At 47.1% G+C, this 14,384-nt stretch overlaps 1 protein-coding gene across 1 annotated transcript in view; it reads left to right on the top strand.

Moving 5' to 3' along the window:
• The window catches only part of PTPRJ (protein tyrosine phosphatase receptor type J), a 177,010-nt gene extending 163,072 nt beyond the window's left edge, over positions 1–13,938 (top strand). Inside the window, exons 23-25 of the mRNA XM_075545708.1 lie at positions 2,472–2,632; positions 5,009–5,144; positions 10,374–13,938. Of these exons, the coding sequence (XP_075401823.1) occupies positions 2,472–2,632; positions 5,009–5,144; positions 10,374–10,532 (456 nt within the window). The 3' untranslated portion in view covers positions 10,533–13,938. The remainder of the gene's footprint in view (positions 1–2,471; positions 2,633–5,008; positions 5,145–10,373) is intronic.
• The last annotated feature ends 446 nt before the right edge of the window (positions 13,939–14,384 follow it).

The following is a 14,384-nucleotide window of genomic DNA, read 5'->3' as shown; positions in this document are numbered from 1 at the left end:
TTTTCCTGTGGTCCTGCTGGGTGGCTTTGAACTGCCCATCTGAAGCGGGACCAGTCCCTGGGAAAGGACCTCAAGTTTGGCAAAATGGAGGGGTGGCGGAAAAGGGGCTGGCCCCGGCGAGGTGGCTTTACCCAGTGGCTGCATGAATGGGCTCAGGCATAGGAACAATCGAGGGTGGTGCAGGCCCGTGTTTCCTTCTGTGTGCGCGGGTTTCTGTGGGTTGAAGCTGACTCCATGGCACCTAACAACAACAACAACATCTTCAGGCTAGCAGAAGAGCGCAAACTACACCATCTAACCAAACCCAGTCCACTGCCATCAGTTTGATTCCAACTCATAGCAACTCTATAGGACGGAGTAGCCCTGCTCCATAGGGTTTCTGAGGCTGTAGAGCTTTATGGAAACAGACCGGTACATCTTTCTCCTGTGGGCTGGCTGGTGGGCTCAACCCGCCACCTCCGTCTCAGTCAGCAGGCCATTGTTCAGCCCGCTGAGCTGTCAGCGTCCCTTTGACACTTCCCAGGGCCATGCCTTTCCTATAAACAACCGCATGAAGAACATTTTGTCGTGTCTCACATTGGACAGCTCGTACCCGTGTTGTCTGCTCATCGACTGCAGTCCCCTCCATGGATTGGCACTCCCCACGCGCCCCCCTGCGTTTCCTGTTTCCTTGTCTCTTTCCTTCCTAACCCCCTGAACCTTGACCTTGGATACTTGGTGCCATTTTGCTCAACAGGTTTGAGTTCGGCAATAGACCTGATGGATATGGGTCTTGGTGTGTGTGTGGTTGTCCCTCAGTGATTTCTTTTATGATTTCTTTAGTTTTGTTCTGCATGCTTCTCCCACTGTCCAGGACCTTCTTATGTGATCCTTTTCAGAGCCGGTGGTGGTGGTAGCCGGGCACTATCTATCGCGTCTGGTCTCAGGGCCATGGAGACTGATGTTTATGTGGTCCATGAGTCCATGGGACCAATGGTTCCCATGTCTTTTGATTTCCATCATCCCCTTTCCTCCATATGGAGCGAGAAAAATGACTGCACCTCAGATGGCTACTCATGAGCACGTGAGACCTGGTCAAGAATCATCCAAGTTGGACGTAGGACATTGTCTTTGTGAACTACGTTACGCCAATGGACCTTGTTGTCCCCTAAGATGATGATCCTGGACGACCCATCTCTGCATTTTTGTGATATCTTAGAAGTAGTCATAGTTTTGCCTCCTGTATATTCTGCCACATGTATGGATTTATGTGCATCAAATATAAATACACATATACAACTATCCTCTGCTAATTCATTATATGTTTGTGGATATATGTCTGCTCTCTCTCCTATACCTGTTCAGCTGGTCTATCTATCTGAGCATCCACTTATAGGTCACCATTTGCCTCTGCTGCCTTTAACTGGGGCAAACCTCCCATTGTCTTGCCCTGCCTCTGTCTTTTTCTCCTCCTTCCCTCTTGTATATTGTCTTCTCCTTTGTCCGAGTTAGCAATTAGACCTCTAGCTTGTGTCTCTTTCTCCGTCTTTTTTCTTTCCACCCTGGTGACCATCAGGGTATGTTTCTTATTGACTTGTTTTTTGAGCGGCTCAGGCAGCATTTGCCCTTTTGTGGCTGGTGAATTTCACTCGGCACGATGTCCTCTAGGTGTATCCCCATTAGACTATATTAATTTTGAGGGGACAATTTTTATACACCAGATAAAAATATATTTTTCACTTTCTTCCTAGAGTGAAATAACCCATACCTACGTGCTCCTCAAGGCAACTCCTTGAGTTTACTTTCTTGAGAGGAATTTCATACGTTATTCTTGTAAAACAACAATAACAATAACAAAGTCAAGGCTCTGCATCCCTCACTCTTCCCTCCACTTGCAGGTGATGTGCTCATGGAGTCTCCATTGCGCATCATGCCTTTTTGGATTTTTAGTGGGAAGTGTGACATCAGAACTGGCGCCCTTTGTTTTGCGGGGAGTTAGTGGTGGCACAGTGGTTATGTTTTGGGCTGCGATCTGCAAGGTCAGCAGTTCGAGACCACCAGCTACTACATGGGAGAAAGATGGGGCTTGCTACTCCTGAAAAGAGTTTTAGGAAACTGAACGGGCAGTTCTACCCTGCCCTATAGGACTGCTATGAATAGGAATCAATTCATTGGCCATGAGTGCTAATGGTTACGTTAAGTGGATTTCAAAGCACGTGCACATGGCGTCCTTTCTCCCCAAAGATACGACAACCAACGCAAAGAAATTGTGTAGGCGTTCCAGGCAGTGGTGGAAAATCGAGGCAGTGCCAGGAAATGGCACAGCAAGACACAGGTACCTTTTGTCGGGCATGCAACGGATCAAATAAGTCCTACTGTTGAGTCTTCTGCCCCGTGCAGTCCAGTATTGAACGACCGCTTGGCTTCACTTGTCTGTCTTGGTGTGTTTTCAGTGTTTGTCTCTAACTTGGACCCCTTTCATCGACTTCTAGGCCCAGACAAATGAGAATCACCCTTTGCGACAATTCCATTTCACCTCTTGGCCGGACCATGGCGTTCCTGACACCACTGACCTGCTCATCAACTTCCGCTACCTGGTGCGCGACTACATGAAGCAGAGCCCTCCTGAAACGCCCATTCTGGTGCACTGCAGGTATGCAACTGGTACTCCATGTGTGTGCATGCACACTTGGGGTGGGGTGGGATGAGGGAGGGGTCCCTGGACTTTGAAAGTGACAGGTTGAACCTGTAAGGTATATATTTATGAGCACATCAGGAGAGCAAAGAATAAGAGGGAATTCAGTAGGTATTTACAAATTCAAGAAAGGTGTAGACACAGGGGTTGGCAGTGGTGGTTCAGTGGTAGAATTCTGCCCTTCCACATGAAAGACGTAGGTTTGATTCCTGGCCAAGGCACCTCATGCCCAGCTACCACCCACCTGACAGTGGAGGCTTGCGTGTTGCTCTTATGCAGAACATGTATCTGCAGAGCTTCTGACTGAGGTAGAATAGGGAAAAAAGGCCCGATGATGTAATTCTGAAAGTCAGCCAGAGGGAAGCCCTGTGGATCACAGTGGTCCAACTTATAACCCTTGGCAAGGATGACGCAGGACCAGGGAGCACTGTATTCTGTTGTGTGTGGGGCCACCATGAGTCAGGCCAACTTGCCAGAGTTAACAACAACACGAACAAGCAACCATAGGCTTCAGCACTGAGCCCTGAGACTTAGAATAGAGGTTGGCAAGCTATGCCCTACAGGCTCAATCTGGCCAGGTTCCTATTTCAGTCCTAGTTTTATTGGAATACAGCCATGCCCATTCATTCATGCATTCATGTATGGTCTGGTTGCCGTCATATTGCAATGACAGAGTTGAGTGGTTGTGATAGAGTCTACATGGTCCCAATGGCAAAAAACAAAACAAAACATATTTACGCTCTGCTGATTCTGTGGGTTAGGTTGCCAACTGTAAAGTCAATGGTTGACACCCACCAGCTCTTCTGAGGGAGATAGACAAGGCTGTCTGCAACCTTAAAGATTTACCGTCTCAATTGTGATAAAAGTTGTCCAAGCCCCCAATAAAATGGTTTTAAATAAAGTACGTGGGGGGGGGCGGGGAAGATTTACAGTCTCTGATCATGAGGTGTCAATGGAATCAGGTATTAGGCATCAAAAACCCAAAACAAAAAATTATATTGATGTGAATGAAGGGGAGGGCGGAGTGGAGACCCAAAGCCCATCCGTAGACTATTGGACATCCCCTTACAGAAGAGTCACAAGGAAGAGACCAGCCAGTCAGGGTGCAGGATAGCACTGAGGCAGCATACAACTTCCTGTAGTTCTTTTAATGCTTCTCCTCCCCCCCCCCACACACTATCATCACCCCAATTCTACCTTACAAATCCGGCTAGATCAGAGCATGTTAAGAGCTTACAACACAGGGAATCCAGGACAGATAACTCTCTCAGGATCAATAATGAGGGTAGTGATACCAGGAGGGGGAGGAGGGTGAGAAAGGGGGCTCCGATCACAATGATCAACATAAAACCCCCTTCAGGGGGATGGACAGTAGAAAAGTATGTGAAGGGAGAGAGCAGTCAGTGTAAGACACGGAAAAAAGTTGTCAAGGATTCATGAGTGAGGGAGAGTGGGGGAGAGTGGGGGAGGGGGGAAATGAGCTGATATCAAGGGCTCAAGTAGAAATAAAATGTTTTGAAAATGATGATTGAAACATGTACAAATGTGCTTGACACAATGAGCTGTAAGAGTCCCCAATGAAATGATTTAAAAAAAGATGTACAGTTTCAGAAACCTTATATAGGATTGTTATGAATCCGAATCAATTAGAATGCAGGAGGTAACCATTCAGACAGGAAACAATATTGCTAATTCCTGCTCTAGCACAATAAGAAATTCGCTTTAGGGTTCACGAGGGAGGGGGGAGTGGGGAGGGAGGAGGAAAAATGAGCAGCCGATATTAAGGGCTCAAGTAGAAGGCAAATGTTTTGAGAATGATGATGGCAACACATGTACACATGTGCTTGACACAATGGATGTATGTATGAATTCTGATAAGAGTTGTATGAGCCCCCAATAAAATGATTTAAAAAAAGAAATTAACTTTAAAGCAAAAAGCAATCAGTTTGGGACAGAAGGAGGGAAGGGATTTCTTGCCTGGAACTGAGGCTCAAGAGGCTCTTTGGAAGTGCTTGGTTTGTGGCATTTGACTCAACGGGGGGCTTTTGGGCCCCAGTCCCAACCCAGGACCCTCTAGGACTAGCTAAGGGGAGTCATTTCACCTATCAAATGCTTCCTGGGCCCAAGCACTGGCCTCAAAGACCTTGGAGCGCAGTGTGTTAGTGGAGCAGATCCAGTGAACTTCTGTGACAGTCATGGAGTTGTCAACAGACAGGGGCACACAACCTGCCGAGGTTGCTTTAAAAAGGGAGAAGCCAGCTCCAGGGAGGAAAGGCTGGGGGTTTTATGGTGCATGGAAGCCATTGTGACAGGCGGATCTCCTCTGTCTTTCAGTGCGGGGGTTGGAAGGACAGGCACCTTCATCGCCATCGATCGGCTCATCTACCAGATGGAGAACGAGAACACTGTGGACGTGTACGGGATTGTGTACGACCTCCGGATGCACAGGCCTTTAATGGTGCAGACCGAGGTGAGGCCAACATCTGTGTCTAACAGCCCACCCTTGCCCACCATTTCCAAAAGCTGGCGTCATGCCACACACTGGGGTTCAGAGATTTTTGTCCTTCTAGACCATTCTGGCTCTTGACTGTGGGGTGTCTTTTAGAGACTGTGACTTGACTAGTCTCCATGATTTGGCATGACCCCGTGTGTATACTGAGACCCAGTGGTGCAGCAGTAGAATGCTTGCTCTAGCTGAGTGAGACCTGGGCTTGATTTCTGCCCAGTGCCCCTCACAATGAGCCCCCACCCATCTGTCAGGGAGGGCTAGCATAGAGCTGCCATACCCACCAGTTTTCAGCAAAACATTCAGACTGACTAGGAAGAAAGGCTTGTTGATTGATCTCTGGATATCGGTCAAGTGAAAGAAAGTCCTGCGGATCGCCACAGTCATGGGGATGGTGCAGGACCCACGGTGCTTCATCCCATTGTGCGTGGGGTTGCCAGGAGCCAGGGCTGATCTGAGGGCAACTAACCACACCCACAGCCTGAGGGCCATAACATCCTTGTCCCTAAAAACTCCAAATTCATTGCCATCAAGTTGATCCTAGGTCTCATAGCAACCTTACAGACAGTAGAACTGCCCTCGTGGGTTTCTAAGCCTAAATCTCTTGTTAATTGGGAGTTAATACAGATATCATTCCATGGTTCAATCACATCAAGCAGTATTGTCCAATTACTTCTATAATCAGTTTCTAAACATTCTTTTCTTTCCTGGACTCCTCGACAGTGTCTTCCTTTTTTACAGGACCCCCGCCCCTATTCTATTTGCTGTCCCTGTAGGTTCATCAATCTTGGGTTGCCTATACTGAGAAACAGAAAAAACATATAACATAAATTCAATAATGTGACCTTTAGTGACATAAGACAGCTGAGATAAACCCTAATATGAACAAACAAACAGCAAACAACAAATAATACAGAATATTTTGAAAACCAGATCAGGTCCAGCATGCATCAGAGGGAGGATCGAGTAGTGACAAGGTTTTCACTGTCTGGTCAGGTGTAGCCCTTTGATCAGCTACACTCATCTCTCCAATGCACTCTGTTTAGTAACCGCTTTTCTCCCATCCCTCTCTTATGGATGGAGGGAGATCACTGGAGGCTTATTTCTTACATAGTTCCCGCAAATGGTATCTTGGGCTCCCCCTGTCATTCACAGCCTTCTGCAAATCAGTCTCACAATGTAGGATCTGATACTCTTTCCGCCTTCGATTTTGCATTATATGCTTCACAGACCTTTGGTGACTGATGGTCGTGTGCTTCCATGTGGGCTTAGTTGACATCTCACTTAAATGTCTGCTTGTTTGGAGACAAGCTTTTAAGGTCTCAGATGCTATTTTACTTGGTAGCTGGGCACCATCTAATTTCTTCATCACATTTTGCTGTAGTACCCATTGCAGACTAAATCTTTATGGAAGTAGAAAGCCTTATCTTTCTCCTGAGATGTAGGGCATAGTAAAATTAATAGCTATGATAGGGCAACAAACCAAGATCGAAGTTCTTTCACTTCCTGCCACTGGTTAGAATAAAAAAATAATTCTAGCAAGTCTCTGAACTTTGATTTCTTGGTTAAACTTACAGGATTGGCAATTTCCCTCTCGTTGTTTCTAAAATCTGACCATCCGTGAAACAAGCAAATGAAACCATTGACCATTAACTGAGCGATCCATTAACCATTACTAGTAGTGATGCTGGAAGCACTAACACAGCAGTGTCCTCGGGGGCAAGGATGGGGAGACTTGGTTTCCTGTTCTTTGGACCCGTTGTGAGGAGAGACCAGTCCCTGGAGATGAAGATCCTGCTTGGTAAAGTGGAGGGCTGGTAAACGGGGAAGACCTTGGACGAGATGGATGGACACAGTGGCCGCCACAGTGGGCTCAAACATAAAGACAAGTGTGAGGATGGCACAGGACCAGGCAGTTTCATGCTGTTGCACGTGGGGTCCTTGTGAGTCTGAACTGGCTCAAGGTCACCTAACAATAACAGCAATGCGCTCTCAACCAGCCTAAATGTTCTCATGTAGAAGGCAGACTGAGCCACAGGGAGGACTGCTGACCAGTGGAGAAAATGCATGCTTAATCCTCTGTTGACTTTGTATTTCGAGTCCAACCAAGTCCTATAAAGACTTCAAAGTCCTATAAAAGTCTTCAAGTCCTATAAAGCTTTCAGACTGCATAAACCAGTGTGAGTGCAAGCATGAGTTAACTTGTGCCCATTCAGCAATGTTCAGGCATGAAAACACCAATGTACTTGTGAGCAGTCACGGTATCTACATCATCATCTGTGGTAGGCCATTGAACTTGGCCGTCCCCTAACTGTTCCTCATGAGCAGCATTTTTGATGCATGCTCTCAACAGAAGATTCTGAAAGAAGCCTTCCTCTAAGCTGCATGGACGAATGCACCTTGATCAGAATCCGAAAAACACAGGACATTTGTGTCGGGCTGCTGCCTGTACCATTTTCAGGACTCTCTAGGAACTTGTGATTTTGAGTCTAGCAGGGGATGTTTTCGAGATAGGGGGACCTCTTTGGGGTGAGAACATGGCTGTGATGAGAAGAGTGGAATTTACCCCCTGTAGTGCTCAGAAGATAAGCGTTTCACTTTTCTGTCCTAATTATATGTAGTTGGTTTCTCAAAGGAGCTGTTAGTGGCACAGTGGTCAGCAAAAGGACGGTGGTTTGAACCCACCATCCACCCAGTGGGAGAAAGCTCTGGTAGTCGATTTCCATAAGACGACAGCCTTAGAACCCCGCAGGCAGCTGTAGTCTATTCTGTCCTGTAGAGGTGCTCTGACTTGGCCTTGACTCTGGCACCAGGGTCATTGGAGTTACAGTGACTCGCTTTTTGATCTCTTGCAAAACAAAAAAAATCTTACGAATGGATTGTCTTCTCTTTCTCTCTACTTCTTGAAAAGATTTGAAGTAGTATATTGTTGCTCTTCAACCGGTTTCTCCCGTAATAATTTCTTGGATGACCTCATCAATCAGAAATATTTGTAGTTACAACAAACAATTGTTGTGGTCGATCTCTACTTGCATACCAGTTGCAACAGTAAATGGGAATCTTGGACGAACTTGCTCATCCACACCTTTATCCACTGCATCCTTCTTTCTGCTTCTTGAAAAGTTTTGAAGTAGTGTAGCGGATTGTTGCTCTTCAACTGGTTTCTTCCGTAATAATTTCTTCGAAGACCTCATCAATCAGAAATATTTCCTTCTTATTCTGCTGGGAGGGGTTGTCCATTCAGGGCCCAGGATCGATAAGGTTGAGGTGGTCCAGGAGATGGTGGTCCTGGAGCTGGCACACTTGGTTCAGAGGCCTTGGTAACTTGAGAACTTCTCATAGCTCCGAGTCACACTGCACCACTTCTGTTAGACCTCTTTTCTCTCTCTCTCTCTCTCTTCTTTATTTTTAGATTTTGACAGTAATACTTGCTCCTAGAGGATGCTCTGGAATATATTTTCCCTCTTAGTTTTTCCCTCCCAGTCCTGCTCCTTGAAGTTGTTCCTGTGTACAGTTTGGCATACATCCGTGCAGGGCTCTTTGTGGATGTCTGTTGAAATAACACACGCAAATCCACATGGCCTGGGAGTGACATTGGACCCTGTTTTATTATAAAATCCTGCCTCGTGATTTTTTTTCCTCTTGCAGTATCGCGGATCTCTTGCTGGGTCAGCATGCTCCATCTCTTCCTGCTTTTTTAACGATTCACTGAGGAATCCAGTCTGCTCCCTTCATTCCCCATCACTCACTCCCTTTCGCTGCCTCTCCCTCTGTTGCGAATGAGTTTCCTTCTTAGTGTGCACAGCTTCACTTGCCAGGGAGTTTTTTTTTTTTTAACATTTTATTAGGGGCTCATACAACTCTTATCACAATCCATACATAGACATACATCCATTATATAAAGCACATCCGTACATTCTTTGCCCTAATCATTTTCAAAGCATTTGCTCTCCACTTAAGCCCTTTGCATCAGGTCCTCTTTTTCCCCCCTCCCTCCCCACTCCCCCCTCCCTAATGAGCCCTTGATAATTTATAGATTGTTATTTTGTCATATCTTGCCCTATCCGGAGTCTCCCTAACCCCCCTTCTCTGCCGTCCCTTTCCCAGGGAGGAGGTCACATGTGGATCCTTGTAATTAGTTCCCCCTTTCCAACCCACTCACCCTCCACTCTCCCAGCATCGCCCCTCACACCCCTGGTCCTGAAGGTATCGTCCACCCTGGATTCCCTGTGCCTCCAGCCCCCATATGCACCAGTGTACAACCTCTGCCCTATCCAGTCCTGCAAGGTAGAATTCGGATCATGGTAGTTTGGGGGAGGAAGCATCCAGGATCTGGGGGAAAGCTGTGTTCTTCATCGGTACGACATTGCACCCTGACTGACCCATCTCCTCTCCTAAACCCCTCTGTGAGGGGATCTCCAGTGGCCGACAAATGGGCTTTGGGTCTCCACTCTGCACTTCCCCCTTCATTCACTATGGTATACACACACACACACACACACACATATATGTTTATGTGTGTGTATATATATATTGCATGATGCCTTATACCTGGTCGCCAGGGAGTTTTCGTTCAAGACTTTGTATGGTTCAAATGTGCATTGCCACCTTCCCGCTCCTCTTCCCACGTCTCCCTTTTCACTCTCCTTGGGAAGAGGAGGTGAGACTAAGTCTCTTGGGTTAAGAGAAGGCTGCACCTCTGCTACCAAATAACTATTGAAATATTCCAATATTCTAATGCTGAGCTCTTGAGCGGGCCCTGTCTCTGTGATTTCAACCTGCCCCCACGATGTGACTGCCTCTTGACCTGTTACCTTGTAGGGTTTGCTGGTGGCTGGATGGTGCTGGGATTGGGGTTGGGGGAATCTGTCCAAACGGACAGACACGGATCATATAGTGACCCTGCAGGACAGAGTAGAACTGCCTCTGTGACTTTTCAAGACTATCACTCTTTACAGGAGTAGAAAGCCCAGTCTTTCTCCCAAGGAGCGAATGGTGGTTTCAAACTGCTGATCTTGCAGTTAGTAACCCAACACATACCACTACACCACCAGGGCTCAGCCATCGCTTATAGGATCACTGTGTGTCAGAATTGACTTACTGGCAGTGAGTTCAGAGTTTTTACTTCTGGGTCTGAAACCGGTTGTGGGGGCCACATGCTCATTTGAGCTCTCTGTTTCCTTGTACCCCCAGGACCAGTACGTTTTCCTCAACCAGTGTGTTCTGGATATCATCCGAGCCCAGAAGGACTCAAAGGTAGATCTCATCTACCAGAACACAACTGCAATGACAATCTATGAGAACCTCTCGCCGGTGCCCACGTTTGGGAAGACAAATGGTTACATCGCCTGATTTCCAAAGGACCGCCTTCCTGGAGTCGGCCAGACAGACGGTTACGCCCACAGCACAGAGGGAAACACGCTGGGTTGACATGTTTTTTATATGTCTCCTATCTTACATCTGTGTTCTGTTTTGTTCCAACTAATTGCAAGGGTGTGGAGCTACAGGTGTAGCATAAAAGTTGGGGCTGGCAGGGGCTGTGAACGGCTGGTGAGCAGGGTAGCCGAATTCCTGACTACCTAGGGGAGAGGGGTGAGGTTTGTTGCTGTCTGTCTTTCCCTGGAGGATTATGGGAAGCCAGGAGAAGTGAGCTGTACTTTTTCTTTTTCAAAACAGGTTTTTTTTACAAAAGACTATTTTATATGACTCACATGCTAAAGCAAGGCTTGTGCTGGGTTGCATATATTTTAAGTATCAGAGGCCTATTTTTTACCTACTATATCTGGGAATCTTGCTGATGGAAAACACATCATTGTGGACGATTACCATGTCAGGAGGGGTGTGCGGTGCCTCTCTGACATGACTTCTCTTTCTTTCTTTCTTTTCTTTTTTCTATTTGAACATGTGCCTTTTCTGAATTATGCTTCCACAGGCAAAACTCAGTAGATATTCTCTATTTTTGTATTGACTCTCCTAACTGATTGGAAAATACGGAATATTTAAGCAGTAGTTTAGTGTCCGAGGTTCTGCCTTCTCGGTGACACCCTGTCCTCTCTCAGTGCAAGGAGGGCTCTTCCTTCCCCTGCTGGCTCCCGCGTGGTGTGCTCCATCTTTTCGTCCCCTGCCCACCTCCTCTTCCTCAAGGACTCTCCTATTGGTGACACCTTCATCTCTTAGGTTGGGTAAGCGTGGAAACTCCAATACCCCCCAGAGAATTTCCGGGGAAAGAAGAGAGGACCATGGCGCAGCCTCCTTTGCCGAACCCCCGTCTTACCCTTTGTCTCATCCCCGTATTTGGTAAGAAGAATTGTTTAAAGGTGCAATATGTGACTTAGTGAATCATGAAGCCCTAGGTTTTTAGTAATGTTTTACTCAGGTTGGCATTTTATGTGTGTCTGTGTGTGTTTGTGTGCACGCGCGCGTGTTTAAAAGTGTGGCAATCTGTGAACACTTCCGTGTGAAAACAGTGTCCATTCAACCCTTTCCCCCCTCCACCTCCCTCTCCCCCAAAGAAAAAAATCCACTGGCTTTAGTCTCTCTCTGCAGTGACACGTATTGGTATCTACTGTGTATATAGAAACTCTCCAGTCATTCGTACGAGTCCGAATTGAGGTGTACAAAGTTTGAATTTGTATCAAAGATGTAATTATTATTTTTACAACCTCTTTTCACTATACTGCTGCTGTAATTCCTTTGAATTTTTTTCCCCCAAATGTAGATTCTTTTCAGTTTCGTCTTCAGGTGTATCTCCACCATGAATTTCGGAGTTGATGTGGATTTATTTGACTGGTACATAATCTGTAGAGTTCTCAAGGCATTAACATGAAAGGATCTTCGTTTCTTTTCTTTTGTGGCTCAGGTGATATTTTGAAGAAGTTTTGAGTTTATCCTCTAACAGACAATGAAGGATACAAGGACTTATGAAGGAATAGCCCACTCCCTGGAGGCCTGCGGCCCTTTCCCATAGTCAGAAATCCTGCTGTAAGCTCAGGACGGATGCGTCCTATTGAAAATGGGGAGCTGGGTCGACTCCGAGCACCCCACGACCCCACCCAATCACTTGCTCTGTGAGAACCAATCTAATCCTGCCTGCTCCTTGCCTCCCTGGCACTTTGATGAGTGGGCACAGACATGGGCATTTTAGGGCTGGGCAGGGTACACCACAGTGTATGCACGTACAGCCCTCAGTGCTGTTGAGTGGGATGGTGCTGCACGCCTCTTGTCGCCCCCTTCCCTTTGAGGTACTGAATGGATGAAGAAGAGACATGGTAGGGTGTTCAGGTTTTGGGGAAAAACTCTACTTCCCTAGTGGAAATTGCACTTTTTTTTTTCTCCCCTGACTCCTTGGCTTTCTTTGGTAGGTAGCCAGCAGCTCATTGAAGGACTGGACTGTTCTGGCCAGGAGAGCCCAGGTGGCTCAACTTCAGAGTGGGCCCCTGGCCCTGTAGGTCTGAATCAGGGAAGCCATGCTGTCCCTAGGGTGAGTGGAAAGCTGGATTTGACCGATGGCAGAGCCCTGACAGGGCTGGGAGTTTGTTCAGCAGTTCCTTGAACCACCCCCTACCCCTACCCCCACCGGTCCCTACTCCAGTGTGTCTGAAAACCTAAGGGTCAAATCCCTTGGAGGCACTCAGCCCTGTCCGCCCCCTCTGCCCTGCAAGTGGGAAGTACACTCTGCAGAGAATTCACAGGAATGGAATTACCCCTTCCCAAATCCCTTCAAATGATGAGACCAGTAATCATTACAAAGATATGCCTATGAGAAAGCAAAATCCAGAGACCATTCTCTCTCCCACCTGACGTGGGCTCGGGAGGGCAGTGGTCATACTAGACATCACTGCAGGATGCTGGGAGGCCGGCGCGTGGTGGGGAGTCTGGAATGCCAACAGGCAGGTCCCACGCAGTCTAGGATGCTTCTCTGCAGAGGCCTGGGGACAGGGCCAGTGGGGCAGTGAGTGATTTCCAGCTCAGCAGAGGAGGAGGGAGAGTCGCATGTACACGCAAAGATACATGGGATGCTGGGAGCTGCCGAGGTGCCTGAAGCAAGAGGAAGGCACTTCTTAGCATCCAGCGTCTAGGAGCTGCGGGCCGCAGCTTGGGAAGTCCAGTGGAATTCTGCAGGGCTGGTTTCCTCACTCCTGGTTAGCTTTAGACAGCTCCATGCAGAACAGTGGGGGTTTGGTGGCCAAACATGGTGGCCAGTCAATATGGCAGAGTTGGTCCAGTCATGTCGTCTACCATGAACAGAGACTTCTGCCTCCAAAGGTAATCGATGACCATTTGGGATCTGTTCGCTGTGGCCGTAGAGTGACCTCCAGCCAGACTTTGGCATCCTCGACTTTCAGAGGCTCCTGGGGGTTGGGGTGGTGGGTCTCTTATGTAGCTGATCTATGTTTGCTTTCATCGAGGATGGAAGAGCCCCTGGTCTTTAAAAATGCTCGATTGTGCTTGTTTCGCTCAACAAGTCTTGGCGACTGATCAAAAAGTCCAAGTTCTGAGTTTTCAGACTACTGTGTAGCAGTTGTGTGTTTAACATACTGTAACTTTTCCTCCCTCGGGGGCACATATGAATAGGAAGTATTGATGTGGACTCTAAACTGTAATTTTCTGTAACTATTTTGAAGTGATGCATATTTCTAATGTTTGTTATACTTGTACAGAGTATTGCTGTTGGTTGCTTTTTTTTTTTAAGGAAAAATGGCCTGAATAATTTTTTTAAAAAGACTTACAAATACCAAATATTAAAAAAAATGTCGACACATTATGTCTTGGTTTATTTTTTCCCTCCTTTTCCTACTTTATTTCCATCTCCACTCATCTGGTTGTCCTACTGTGGTGGCGTGTGTGTTGTGATGATGCTGCAAACTCTGCCAATGGTATTTCAGATACCAGTAAGGGCACCGTGGTGCCAGATTAAGAACACCTTAGAAAGAAGGAAGGAGGTAGGCTACTTCTAAAATCGTCACCACCGAAAGTCTTTTGAATAACAGCAGCTATAGTGCTGGACAATGAACCTTCAGGCTGGAAGGCACTCCAGGTGCATAACGTAGAAGGTCAGTGAAAATGAGGAAGGCCCTCAATGAGATGGGGTGTCTAGAGTGGCTAGGACAATGGGCCCCAGGATGACAGTCGTGAGGATGACCCCAGCCCGGGCCATGTTTCCTTCTGAAGAACTTAGGATTCCCACGAGTTAGCTCAGCACCA

The sequence above is a fragment of the Tenrec ecaudatus genome, chromosome 4 (genome assembly GCF_050624435.1).
Source record: "Tenrec ecaudatus isolate mTenEca1 chromosome 4, mTenEca1.hap1, whole genome shotgun sequence".
Classification (NCBI taxonomy): domain Eukaryota; kingdom Metazoa; phylum Chordata; class Mammalia; order Afrosoricida; family Tenrecidae; genus Tenrec; species Tenrec ecaudatus.
Note: the sequence above shows the minus strand (reverse complement) of the source record. Positions and strands in the feature narration are given on the sequence as shown.